Below are 14,297 nucleotides of genomic sequence, written 5' to 3'. Positions count from 1 at the left end.
TCATTTTCATTATTTTTCTGATGGACCGAGCCGACTAACTCGACCTATCCATTTTACTCGCCCTAATAAAATTATAGACTAAAATATTATTTTAATCCATTACATTTTTGTATTTGTTTTAAAAACTCCAAATCGGTTCATTATGTTTATTAATGGATCCAAAATGGTTTATTCATCAATTTTTTGTTAACACTAATAGTATTTTTTGTTTTAAATAACTAATTTTAAAATAGTAGTGGCTTTTAACCGTCATTATCTTTAGACGAGTTTTTGCATCACTATAAGTAATTAACATAACTGAGAGACTAGATTTCAGAGATTAGGCTTTAAGGGGAAGTGAATTAGATGGATTATAGGATGTTTGGTGAGTAGTAGGGTATCGGTGTTGGTAAATAGAAGTCCAACAAATTTTTAATGTCTAAAGGACTTATACAATAAGACTCATTGGTCCCTTTCCTTTTCAATTTTGTTGCTAAAGTGTTGTGCGGATTGATGAGAGAAGCAATCAAGAATAATCGTTTCTCTAATTTCTAGGTGGGAGAGCATAGGGTGTCGGTAACATACTTCAACAAGCGGATGACACGATCTTTATGGGTGAGGCTACATTGTCTAATGTGGTAACTATCAAGTGTGTTCTTAGATGCTTTGAACTTGTATACGGGTTAAAGGTGAACTTCTTCAAAAGTAGCTTTGAAACTGTTAGGGTGATATTGGAGAAGACAATGAGGTATGCTAATTTGCTAAATTGTAAGATTCTTAGCTTTCCATTTTCTTATCTTGGCATACTGTTTCACCCCCGTACTACTTGTTAAAATTGGTGATGTGAAATCTAACCGACAAGTGTACCGAGTCATGCAAGTAATAATAAAACGGTAAGAACCGAGTATCAAACTCAGGGAACTTGGTTTATTTGGCAATGCATCATTCAATAGGTAGACATTTGTGCAAAGAATCGATTATCCTGAATTAAAAACAAAAGTGATTTCTATTCTAATTGAAGATAGTAAATATGAGCAAGTGGATGTGAAGGAGTTTGCCTTACGCACCCTATCGTCGTCATCTTTCACTTGTTGAGGTTTTATGGTACACTTCTAAATATGTTTCACTGGCTAAGATATTGGATTTTATTGCATTGGAAAGGTGTTTCCTCAATCCAACAATATTTATCTCTATTACCACTAACATAAGGACCAACTCAAGCTTTTTGTTTCCGTAGTCCATTTCATTGTCATAGCCTCAGCTAATTTTGGGGATTGCGTGTTGCAGTTGCTAGAGCATTTCCTCTGCAAACTAGGTCCATGCCTACACAACAAAGACCCTAGTATGGCAAGGTTCTACATATTCAATATCACCAAATAACAACAAGTTACTAATGGCATGAGGACCATTCCAAGTTAAGAGATTTTTAAACAACTTCATTATCATACATGCATGTTACCATTTGAAACTATTATTTACTCAATTTATTATGTATAAAATTCAAGAGTTTAATAAGAAGCATTGTTAGTTAAAACTATATTGTTATCCACTCATAAATCATCCTTAGTATACCTTTTACAAGGACAAGGTATAAAAATTAAAAGGCACCTGTCTTACATTTTGTCTCTGTGGCAGAGGAAAAAAGGGAGAAATAAAAAAAATTACCAGCCAGGATAAGAATAGAAAAACATCTTGTGCATTTATGATTCTTGTCATCTTTTTCTTTAAATGAAACTAAATACAATACAATATTTAAGTTTCATTCTCTCCTTTAGACCTATGTTGTAATCTATGTCATTTGTAGTCAAATCAATATCAAGTATAGTTTTGTGCGTTGTTGCATTTATTCTTTGGAGAGTAAATGTCTCACATCTTAATGGAAGCTCATCTATAACATTTCATTGAAATTATATGCTGAGATTGTTAGTTGTTAGGTTTAAAAATGGAAGACGTAAAGGAATTATTTGATTTTGAATTATCAATTTTTGGATGTAGCTAGTTAGTCAATTATATGACACTGACCTTTTTTTTTATTTCAACATCCATGCTTCCATAAATTTTCTCTATGGAGGATCAAAAGAGTGATTTTATTGATGAAGTGAAATTGAACAGAAACAATGAGTCGGGTTTGGGTTTCAGGTTATCACTCACATTTTTAGGTATGGACTAATCTCTAATAGTTTTAATTTTCTCACCATCCACTTGGACTCCCTTAGCACTCACAACAAATCCTAGAAACACTATTTGATTAGTGCAAAATGTGCATTTATCCCTATTAGCAAACAACTTTTCATGTCTAAGCACTTTCAAGACACTCCTAACATGGTATAAGGGATCATCCATTGTTAAACTATAAATTAAGATATCATCAAAGTAAACAACCATAAATTTGCCAATAAAGTGCCTAAAAACATGGTTCATGAGCTGCATGAAAGTGCTTAGTGCATTGGTTAAGCCAACAGGCATGACCAACCACTCATAAAGTCCAAACTTGTTTTGACAGCGGTTTTCCATTCATCACATTCTCTTATTCTAATTTTATGGTAACCACTTTTCAAGTCTATTTTGGAGAAAACACAAGAACCATGAAGCATATCATCAAGTCTAGGGATATGATGTTTATATCTCACGGTGATGTTGTTGATGGGTCTACAATCTATGCACATCCTCTGTGTGCCATCTTTCTTGGGGACTAGGAAGATTGACATTGCACATGAGCTCAAGCTCTCTTTCACCCATCCTCTTTGCATCAACCCTTCAACTTGCTTTTGGATCTCTTTTGTCATTTTCAGATTACTCTTATAGGCGGCCCTATTAGGAAGTGAAGCTCCTGAAACAAAATCTATTTGATGTTCAATTCCTCTTAAAGGATACAAGCCATGGGGAATGTCTTGTGGGAAGACATCCTCAAACTCCTTTAAGAGTGTATCAAAACCTTGAGGCAACTCAAGGGTACTAGAAGACAAACACATGTAATTTCGAATGAGTAAATACATTGGTTGTCTTGCTAGCATCACTCTTTTTACCTCCTTCGATTTGATGAACAAACTCTCTTTTATCACTGATTGTTTTTCACTCTTTTTCTCTCTTTTCTTTTGTTGTTTCTTGTCTCTTTTTTTGCCTTTTTTTTTCTTCTTTGGCTTTTCTCTCTTAAAGGACTTTTCCCTTCTTTGATTTTTTTTCTCTTTCTCTTTTCAATCTCATTTTTATTTGATCCTCACACACCTCACTTGGAGACAAAGGTGAGAGATCTACCTTTTTACCTTATGCAAGAAAGAATATTGATTGGTGACCCCATTATGAACAACATCTCTATCATATTGCCAAGGTCTCCCAAGCAGCACATGTCTGGCTTCCATGGGAACCATATCACGAAGGACATCACCAACATACTTTCCAATGGAGAATGTAAGTAACACTTGCTTTTCCACAACCAACTTGCCATTGTCACTCAACCATTGGAACTTATAAGGTTTAGGGTGAGGGGTGGTTTTTAAACCAAGTTTCTCCACTAATCTAGTGCTTGCAACATTGGAACAACTTCCACCATCAATGATTAGAGAAAAAACCTTTCCATTCATCAAACATCTATAATGAAAAATGTTTTCTCTTTGTGTATCATTTCTATCTTTGCACAAGCTTCCCATGAGTCTCCTTATCATCAAAAGATCTCCCTCTTTCGGTGGAAGAAAACCATCATCCTCTGCTTCACTAGAGGAACTATGAGAACTCTTAGATGGATCACTATTCACCCCTCCATTCTCCAACACAATCATGGTCCTTTTGTTAGGACATTGGGATGCAATATGATCCTTTCCCAAACACTTAAAACATTTAATGGAACTAGATTTATTGGGAGGGGGTTGAGTATGAGAAGTATGATTACCTCTTGAAGACTTCCTTTCAAGATGTTGTAAAGAAGAATCCTCCTTCTTGGAAGTGTCTTTATCCTTCCAAGATGAACAAGTGTATGAAGTCTTCTTGTAGGTTTGTTTCCTATTCAATTGTTGCTCCAATTTCATAACGCTATGTATAAGTTCATCCATGTTATTACAACTTTGAAGCTCTACAACATCTTGAATGTTCCTATTCAAGCCATTCAAAAGTATAGCCATTGTAGCCTCATTAGTCTCTTCAATGTTTGCTCTGATCAAAGAAATTTCCATCTCCATGTAATAATCATCAACACTTTTACTTTCTTGATAGAGTCTTTGTAGTTTATTATGTATTTTCCTTACGTAGTAAGGCAAGACAAATCTCTCCTTCACATCATCCATTCCATCCCTATTCCTCCTGTGCCTTTGCCTTTGCCTTCTACCTTCTTTATAGCCATCATCAGTTCCTTGAGAAGAATAAGGTGACCTATGATGCCTCATCCTCTCTATGTCTTCCATTCTACCACTCAACTCTTGAGTGCTTCTTTGTATCTCTCTCTTATCCTCCTCTCAAATTTTCTTTGCAACTTATCTATTTACTTAGCCAATATTCCAATAATTTTTTTTAACCAAACTCATAATTTTTCCAGCAGTGCTATGAATGTCATGAAGAACAACCCAAACTCACATTATGACCAAATAAACTCCAAATTCAACAAAAAGATAGGAAAATCGAAGGTACATGCAAGATTGACTCAAAAACACACAATTAAACAAGAATCGAACAAAAATCAGTTTCTCATTTTTTCGGAAAACTCAAAAATGAAAATGATAGAGTTGCACCTAATTAATAGATATAATTTTGAACTGCTCTTCAGATTCAAGCTCTGATACCATGTGATGCAATCCAAGCCATGGACGCTTGGTTCGGATCGTTTCAGATGCAAATTCAAGAACCACTATTGTTGACCTTCCAAGAACTCAAGAACAAAAAAACAGAAAATATGGATAAAATGAACAAAATGATGCCATGATCCACGGAGAATCGATAAGCCGAAGAAGGATTTGCCACAAAGGAATAACTTTCTTGATAAGAATCAATTTAGTTTTTAGTAAAAAACCAAAGAAGAGGCTAAGCTCTCTGTAAGCACAAATTTAATTTCAATTATGTCAAAAAAATTTACAATTAAAAGTTTATGTGTATTTAAAGAATAAGGCTTAAGAAGATAACTAAGCCTCTAATAAAGCATAATTACATCAAGCTCAAGCCCATTATACAAATAAACAAAAATTATGAATTTTCATAAATTAATGTTGAAGGTATGCGCTAAGCCTGACAGCTCGCGCTAAACACAATTTTTCCTCGGGTTGGAATTAGGCTAAGCTAGATAGCTTGCGCTAAACCTTAATTAGTCAAATACCCCTTAACCCTAATTTTTCAAATAACCTTAAACCTTAATTTGTCAAATACCCCAAAACTCTAATTAGTCAAATAACCCTAAACCCTAATTGATCAAATAACCATAAACCATAATTAGTCAAATACCTCTAAACCCTAATTTGTCAAATAAAATCTTCTGTAATGTTGTAATTTATTTTTTGGGCTAAGTATAAACCACTACAATTATGCAAAACAAATGAAAGTATTGAAAAGCAACAATAAGCACACACTAGGAGAGAGAGCTAAATTTTGATTGTAATTTTTTTAAACTTCTAATGTATATATAACACTAATTTTTTTTATGTATATTTAATACATATATAAGTTTAGATAATAAATTTTATAACAATTAATGATGATATAATAATGTATTTTTTTTACATATATATATTTTAAATAAAAATCATAGGTTTAATAAAAATTTATATATGTAAAAATCATAGGAATTTTCTTGACTCATACAAATTATAAATTTATACGAACCATACTGATTGTCAATTCGTAAGGACTCATATATGGATTGTCAATTCGTATGACTCATAAGAAGAACAATGTTAGAATTGTCGAAAATCTATTGGGTGTAGAAAAAAAAAGTATGAGTGCAGAAAAAAATGCCTTAAGGTGGCACAAAATCTACTCATGAATGTTCAACTAATAAGAGGTTATTTTTTGGTACCGCCCATAAATTTTGTATTTTTTTTTAACAAAAATACCCTTCACGACTAATGTTTGTTGTGTATTTGATACATGAATACTAATTTTTGTTTTCGTGAAAGGTATTTTTATAAAAAAGATTACAAAATTTTGTGAATCTTAATATGATCAATCAATCATAAAATGTTTTTAAGACTTTGTTGTTAGTATTTTTTAAGAGAATATTAATCTTGTATGAGAGTATTAAAAACATCCTTATTCAAACATAATTTTTTAATTGATTAAAATTTATTAAAAAATAAGAAAAGAGATTCATTAATATTGTATGATTTATATAATTTTATCATTTCAATCAATCTTCTTTGAAAGAGTATCTCAAAGAATATATTTTTACTATTTCTGTAGTCTTTTATATCAATAAAACTTTCTTTCTAACTTTCGAAAAGTTAATTTGCAACTTAAAATAAAAATAAGAGAGCAACCAAGTAATTTTTCTTTTTTAAAAATAACATTAAAGTGTAAATTAAATTGTGACAAGTCTAATCAACGACGCAGTCGAAACGTCTCGACAGTGAGAGTGTGACTCACCAAGCTTAAATATCAACGAATCAATCTCACAGTAGCACTATTTATTAACCATGGCTTCCAACGATGATGAGTCCGTTCTCGATCCCTGGGCCTTCATTTTGGAGTTGTCTCACATATCTCCATCCCAAGAACAAATCTTGGCCACTGCTCCATTTGTCGGAGCAGTACAGGACACCGCCACCTCCGCCTCCCATGACATCGACATGCTGCCGTTGCCGGACTCCGTCCCCGAAGACGTATTCCACACGCCGGAGGAGGCCTCGCTTCCCACCTCCCCCTCCGAAAACCATTGCGTCGTTAATTACGCCTTCATCGACGTGGATGATGTGGATGCTTGGTTCGAATTGGGGAAGGATTCCGAGTTAGGGTCTTCGGATGTTCACGTGGAAGAAGTTAACGGAGAGGAAATGGGAAATTTAGAAACCCTTAGTGGGGATGTGAGCATTAGCGTGTCTGAATCTGCTGAGGGGCCCAAGTCAAGTGATGGGGTTGTGGAATCGCCGGGGAAGAAGAAGAGTGAGCAGGGTAAGAACAAAAGTGCCGTTTCTGGAGAGCAGAAGAAGACTGATAAGGAAGCAGGGCCAGGGCTGCGTCGGGTGTTGCCACCCTCCACTGCAGCGTCGACGCCGATGACTGAAACGGGAAGTGGAAGAAGTGGGAACGGTGGGGGTGGGGCGAAAAGGAAGTTTTTGGATGCTTTTTTTGCTGCGGTTAAAGCTTTCTCAGAGTTACAGAGCACTGTTGAAGAACTTAACGAAGACCATAAGGAAGCAGGGCCAGAGCTGCGTCGGGTGTTGCCACCCTCAATTACAGGGTCGACGGCTAAAACGGGAAGTGGAAGAAGTGGGAACGGTGGGGGTGGGGAGAAAAGGAAAGCTTTTGATGTTTTTGCTTTGCTTAAAGCTTTCTCAAAGTTAGAGAGCACTGTTGAAGAAAATAACGATGACCATCGCACCCTGTTGGATGTGGCAAGAGCTAAGGGTGTTACCTTTCCTCGGCCAAGGTGGTGGCCGGAGGGGGATAACTTTGACCCGCCGCCACCACAATAGTGTGAGAAAATGAAGGTAGATGCTTTTTTTTTTAAGGTGATCTGAATAGTATATTTTGCCCTAACTGTCTTGGATGTCTATCTTAATTGTATATTTTACCCTTTCAAAGGGGTTTAACTGATGTTAATTTGGGATGTTACTTGACTCTTTTGTAGCTCTGGTCCTAACTTTGAATTTAAGATCACCAATTTCTTATCCATATGTCTTTGTGTTGTGGCTGGTTACATTAAGAGTTTAATTTCTATACTTTGTCCTTGTAAAAGTTATACTAAGGATGATTTTGTGAGTAGTTACAATATAGTTTTCACGATGTTGCTTATTAAACTCTTGAATTGTATACATAATAAATTGAGAGATAAAATTACAAGTAAATAAATTGAGAGGTTACAATATTTTTCAAAGGGTAACATGCATATATATTCTTTTTATGATAATCAAGTTGTTTAAAATCTCTTAACTTCGAATGGTCCTTATGCCATTGCTATGATGCACAGTAGTAACTTCTTGCTGTTATTGAATATGTAGAAATTAGAACATTGCGATATGGGTTTTTTTGTTGTACTTTGCAGCCTTATGGGATGCTACGATATCTTTGTACTACTTCACAGCATTATGTATTAACCTTTGGTGTTACCTTTCTTCGCCTAAGGTGGTGGCCGGATGGGGATAACTTTGACCCACCACCACAAGTGTGAGGGAATGAAGACAGATGCTTTTTTGAAAGATTATTTGAATTTTTTCTTTTGCCTTTGGAATTTAAAATCATCTTCGATGTCTATCTGAATTGTATCTTTTGCCCTTTGATGTAAGTTTAATTGATGTTAGTTGTTAGTTTGGAATGTTGCTTGTCTCTTGTAACCTAAAATAATAGTGCCAACATCATTTTTGTAGAACATGTGGCATTTTGAGTATTAATATGGGCAATGACTCCCAAGAGTTTACAAGAAAACATTTATGAGCAGTAACAATCAAAACTCGAAACATGGTTAGAATTATGAAGTTAAAACCAATAAGAGAAAGGAATCGACAATCGGCAGCATTTTAAGCAAAGAAAACCAAATAAGAGATAAGCAACTACGGCCAGAAGAATTCTATCTCTATCATCATAGCAACCAATAATTTATAGTTTCAATGCAAATACGCCAAATCAATGAAAACTTTCTGCTCAATGCATAAATTGATTATATATCTAAATTCCTATGTAACAAAAGCACAAGCATGACTTAAATATATTTAGGAATATTAATTGTCGAACAAAATTAGGTGTTCTGATTGGTTAGGCTTATGAACTCACATTGTGCAAAGAATGATCAGAGACTGATGATCTACTTTGAACATGATAAGCTTCTGTGCTCATTGTCAAAACTTGCATGGCACTAATTGCAGCCAATCTATTTCCTTGCTGCAGACATAACCGTGCAATCTGCCTTGAGAAGAATGCAGCTTTTCTCTGGTATCCAAGACTTCCATATAGACGAGCTATTTCAATATATAATATTAGCCTATCACTAGCATCAATTGAAGATTTAGCACCATCTGCAGCACTGGTCAACAACTCCACCACCTCCTTGGCCACCTCTCTCCTGTTGATTGATAGAATTTTAGAGAAGCTGGAAAGCTGAATTTTATCATTGATTGAAAATGAAAAACCAAGTTACAAAGCTCTATTACAGCTCTTTATATAGAGAGTGTAACTGAAAACTAACTTTAACAGTTTCTATCTAACTACAGTTAGTAACATAACTAACTGACCAATTAATAGAAAGACAAAAATAGAGAGATTGAAAGAGAGGAAGATATTATTATTCAATCCAATGAATAGAGGTTACGTGCTCAGATTATATAGAGCTTAACTAACATAACTGCTCTAACTGTGTGACTAACTAACTGAAGTAAGTTGGTTAGTTACAACAGCTGTCAGTAATGATACAAAGAAAGAAAAGAACCCATCAACGTAGGTATACTCTAATACCCCCTAAGTTGGGGGGAATCTTAAAGACAGTCTGAGATGCTTTAAATTTTAAGATATAATCAAGATATTATTGGTTATTTTTCATATTTTCTAACACTTTCATGAATTATGCTTTTTGGCCAATGATTTTCCATAATTCCATTTACTTCATGGCAGAATATGACATGTATACTGCAGTTCCTTTTCGAAACAGAGAACGGATAACATTTGATCACTTGGTGTCTATGAAGAAACCTAATGAAAAGGCATTAGTCAGAGTTCTGCGGGATGGGCAAGAGCATGAGCTTAGTAGCATACTCCAACCTGTAAGTTATTATGTATTTTTTTTGTTTAATAAATAATGATTGTCCTCAACTTGCTATAGAAAAGGATTGTGCATATGCTTTCTCTACGGAGCAAAAACAAGTTGAAATGCTTTCTGTCTTTGGTGTTTGACTCTCTAAATTTTAATTTAATGGAGTAAATGCTAAAGAGATGGAATTCTATGTCTGATATTGAGTGTTGAAAGACTACGCAAATTTTTGTTCAGGTTCTTTTTACCGCTTAAAACTTGTAAAACCTTGAATTTAAGTTCCAGGCTATGGTTCTTTAGTCACAGTAATTTTACTGTTTTGTCGTACTTATAATGGATTAAGATCCCCTGCAATTTTTTTCTTTTAAACAGAATGGGATCGCACCCTTAATTTAGTTTAAATGTTTTATAATGTATGAAGAAAGGAGAGATTTATTTGAACGGGGAGATTGTTAACTGTACAATGCTGCATTTTTTCCCCCTGCAAAGTGCTGGTGGATCCATTTCCAGCTAGTTATAATTGTGTTACCAACTGGTTTTAAACAATAGTTTTGTTAAATATATTGCTATTGACATTTCAGATCCATCCCTTAGTTCCAGTTCATCAGTTTGATAAACTTCAAAGTTATTACTTTTTTGCTGGCCTGTTATTCATTCCACTCACTCGGCCATACCTTCATCAGTATGGGGAGGACTGGTATAATACTTCACCTCGTCGTTTGTGTGAACGGGCACTGTGAGAATTACCAAAGAAAGCAAATCAACAACTTGTTATCCTGTCTCAGGTGAAAGTCTTTTTAACTCTAGTGCAGATCTTATATAGTTGATGTTTTTGCTATTCCTACCTTTCTTAGTAATGTGCTTGCCCAGTAGCAGACTTGCCGCTGTTTACTGCCAAGATATGGCACAGGTTCCTCATGCATTGTGCCTTTCTCGATTGCTCGGGCTTTTTTGGGTTTCTTAGTTTCTTCTAGGAGGATTATCATCTGCTCTTGTGCTTCATTCCTTAGCTTTTCCAATAATATTTCTTTTCTTAAGATTATAACAGTGTCTCTACCTTTGTAAAGCTTGTTGACATGATTAACGGCAAAATTGTAAAATTGGTCCCCCACTTTATCTCCAATTATGGATTTGGTTTCCTATAATTTAATTCACAAATTTAGTCTCCCAGTTTTATAAATCCCTGCAAAATTGGTCCTTAAAGTCTGATTTGGACGTTGACTGTTAACATCAGACGTTGACTGTCACGTGTCAATGTCATGTGTGACTGCCACGTGTCAATGTCACATGTCAATGTCACGTGTCAATGTCTGAGTGGTTTCCCGTAAAGGTTTTATTTTTTGTAGGTAAAATTACACTTTTGGTCCCTTAGTTTTACCCCAATTTCGATTTTGGTCCCCCTATAGTTTAATTCACACATTTGGTCCTCCAGTTTTATAAATCCTTTTATAAATTCTTTTTGCAAAATTAGTCTTTTGAATGGTTTAGCCACTCGTGCTAAAGACATGGTAGGTCTTGATAAATCTCGCACTTCTTTTTTATCACAAGTTTTTCACTGATTTGGAATCCAGAGAAAAATCACTCTTTGTCTCTCTCCCACTTCCGGACTTGTTCAACTTGGGAAAGTGACGCATGAATCCTAACCTGGGTTTAAAATTTTCAGATCTCTTACTTTAACAGGTTCTATAATAACTCCCTCTTTGTTTTCTTTTTTTGCTCCCCCATGCGATATTATGTGTATACGACCACTTAAATGGCCTATGTATGACAATGATATTTTTGTTTGAAATTTGAAATACAACTTCTCCAGTAATGAAATTTGGATGAATTTATAAAATTGGGGGCCCAAATATGTGAATTAAATTATAAGAAGACCAAAATCGAAATTGGAGTAAAATAGGGGGACCAAAAGTGCAATTTTACCTGCAAAAAATGAAGTCTTTACAGGAAACCACTCATACGTTGACACGAGGCATTGACATATGGCATTGACACGTAGCAGTCAACGTTTGAGGTTAATGGTCAACATCCAAATCAGGCTCCCAAGACTAATTTTGCACTATTTTTGCAGGGATTTATAAAACTGAGGACCAAATTTATGAATTAAATTATAGGGAGACCAAATCTGAAATTGAAGATAAACTGAGGGACCAAAAGTATAATTTTGCCCATGATTAACCCCACGTGAATGTTACTTCTTTTGCTAGACTAAAAAGGATTGCCATATGATGCCTATGCAGAAAGTATCTTGTTAAGTAGCACCATATAAGTTTTTGTCACTATGAATGATATTTATATTTAGGCTTAAATATGTTTCTAGTCTCGTGAGTATTTTCATTATAGTACTCTAAATTTAAAGTTATTTTTTTTTCTAATTTGTAAAATGCTCTTTTTTGTCCTTCGCAAAGTGTGAATCAAATAAGAAATAAGAGATTCATATTTTTTGACATTTTTATCATAATTTGATTTTCTATTTTATATTTTAAAATATTATTTTTTGTTGGCTTGAAACGATCAAAATCAAGTCAATAAAAAAATTAAAGCAGTTTTTGAAGTTATTAATAGATTTTTAATTTTTTTTACTTGATTATGATAATTTTTAACCACTAAAAATGTACTTCAAAATATAAAAATAAAAAAATTAAATTTTGGTGGTAAAAAATTATCACAAATTACAAATTTCTTATTCCAACTCATGTTATACAGGACTAAAAAAGAGCATTTTATGAATTTTAAGGGAAAAAAAAGTAACTTTAAAGTTAGAGGATAAAAAAATGACTCATTATATTTATAGTACACTCAAATGGGTAGAAGAAAACTTGCATCTCCTGATGTTTTACCGTGTCAAATTAATATTAAAATTTAACTCAAGTAGAAATAATTTGGACAAAGGAGAGAAGACGCAAGAAAATAATTTGCCTAAGTTCTATGGGGATCCTACAGTGAACTTTCTCATTAAAAATAACTATTAAGTTACTGTGTGGTAGAAATTCCTTATGAGTTTATTTTAGCAAATGAATGCAGATATTTGGTTCCGGATTCTTTAATAATATCTTGATCGTTTTAGGTTCTGATGGATGATATTGATGCTGGATAAGAGCGTCTCGCAGAATTACAGGTGCCAACTTGTCTATGGTTAAGTTATTTATTGTTTTATTCTTTTAGTAAATCATGCAATGGCCATAGTTTCTATTCACTATACCCCTTAGTCAATGCTTACTAAAGTATGCTTTAGAAATAATTCAGCATAGATCTATCCTTTAAAGACAAAATAGTTAGCAAAATCAGTTATTGAGTGACAGATTTTGATTTTATTTTAAGTAGATATTGAAAACTAAAAGCTTATAACTATTCGCTTCAATTATCATCAGAATTATATATTTATATTGTTAGGAAGTCTGGTTTTTCTAATGTGTGCCCATGAACACACGTTAAACATTTGAAACCCGTGCTGCATTTTTACGTTTGCCATTTCTGCACTTTTTCAATCTTCATTACTAGTTCTATACATATTTTGATTACAAGTTAACACTGTTCACTTAAAATGGATGATCTTTTAATGCCTATTTGCTTTAACATTTATATATTCTAATTGATAGGTTTTGAAGGTTAAATGGAACCGAAATTGACAATCTAGAACACTTACGCCATCTTTTTGAAAGTTGTAACGCAGAATTATTGCGGCTTGATTGGGAGGATGATTGAGTTGGTCTTGAATTACAGAACAGCAAAAATTGCCACTTCTAGAATTTTTAAGCTTCACAGAATACCTTCATCAATGTTCGTTGATCTTCTTGTTACATAATTACAATTTAGACTGAATGGCTCATGTTGAGATTGCAATGGCTTTTACCTGGTATTTACTTACTAGCATATTTGTGATCGGTGCCTAATTGATCCTCGTAAAACTTCAAAAAATTTACTCGTAGATTTTTCAAAATCATTCCTAGTTGTTTTTTATTTTTTAATTTCTTTGGCTTCATTGTGAAACCTACCCTACAAGGTTACGACTCTTGAAACTCTTGAAAAGATTGAAAGGACTCGTGATAGGCCTCAATCCAATTAGTAAAGTAGATGACTTTGTGAATCAAAAACTAATCATGTCAATGTGTTCGTTCTGATGCTCTGAAAGAATCTGTAATTTCTTTATAAACATGACTTAAGAGCAAAAATCTGTAATTTCTTTATGCTTTGCATGCTCTGTTCCACCTAATTATTGGATCAAAATGAAGTCACGCGTTAATGTAACATATAAACACAACAATATTTTCTAAAAAAAATAAGAAATCATACTGAGAAAATGGCAGAAAGAAATGAACATGGTAGCTGGCCCAAACCCCATAGTGACATAAAACCACGTTACTCGCAAATATTATGCACAAGAAAGTAGAGGGATAAGATAAGAGTGATTCATTTCTACAAACAAAAACAACCCTTCATTGTAATA

At 34.0% G+C, this 14,297-nt stretch overlaps 2 protein-coding genes across 8 annotated transcripts; one reads left to right on the top strand and one right to left on the bottom strand.

Annotated features, from left to right (window-relative positions):
* Positions 1-2,429: 2,429 nt before the first annotated feature.
* On the bottom strand, positions 2,430-4,373 carry LOC114413765. The gene is made up of 2 exons (XM_028378312.1): positions 3,235-4,373; positions 2,430-2,934 (listed from the first exon to the last, which is right to left on the bottom strand). Exons 1-2 carry the CDS (start codon positions 4,371-4,373, stop codon positions 2,430-2,432), a joined length of 1,644 nt encoding a protein of 547 aa, XP_028234113.1.
* A 2,153-nt stretch (positions 4,374-6,526) lies between these two features.
* On the top strand, positions 6,527-13,818 carry LOC114411620. 7 transcript variants are annotated; one of them, XR_003666507.1, is made up of 6 exons: positions 6,528-7,601; positions 8,995-9,039; positions 9,736-9,863; positions 10,432-10,635; positions 12,918-12,968; positions 13,450-13,818. XR_003666507.1 is itself a non-coding variant. In XM_028375242.1 (2 exons), the coding sequence occupies exon 1, from the start codon at positions 6,588-6,590 to the stop codon at positions 7,584-7,586; it is 999 nt and encodes a 332-aa protein (XP_028231043.1). In that variant the 5' UTR covers positions 6,527-6,587; the 3' UTR covers positions 7,587-7,601; positions 8,156-8,931. The 7 variants fall into 7 exon arrangements, 2 of the variants coding, with proteins under 2 accessions (XP_028231043.1, XP_028231042.1); XR_003666509.1 differs by having other exon boundaries at positions 9,715-9,863; positions 13,524-13,818; XR_003666505.1 differs by having other exon boundaries at positions 9,715-9,863.
* The last annotated feature ends 479 nt before the right edge of the window (positions 13,819-14,297 follow it).

This window comes from Glycine soja, chromosome 5, assembly GCF_004193775.1.
Source record: "Glycine soja cultivar W05 chromosome 5, ASM419377v2, whole genome shotgun sequence".
In the NCBI taxonomy this organism is placed as follows: Eukaryota; Viridiplantae; Streptophyta; class Magnoliopsida; order Fabales; family Fabaceae; genus Glycine; species Glycine soja.
Note: the sequence above shows the minus strand (reverse complement) of the source record. Positions and strands in the feature narration are given on the sequence as shown.

Excerpts from the sequence above, each read along its gene's own strand:
- LOC114413765 (XM_028378312.1), bottom strand. The coding sequence starts at position 4,373 with ATGGAAGACATAGAGAGGATGAGGCATCATAGGTCACCTTATTCTTCT. Across the intron at positions 2,935-3,234 it reads TTCTTGCATAAGGTAAAAAG|TACCCTTGAGTTGCCTCAAG; the intron begins GTAGATCTCTCA and ends TTTGTCTTCTAG.
- LOC114411620 (XM_028375241.1), top strand. The coding sequence starts at position 6,588 with ATGGCTTCCAACGATGATGAGTCCGTTCTCGATCCCTGGGCCTTCATT.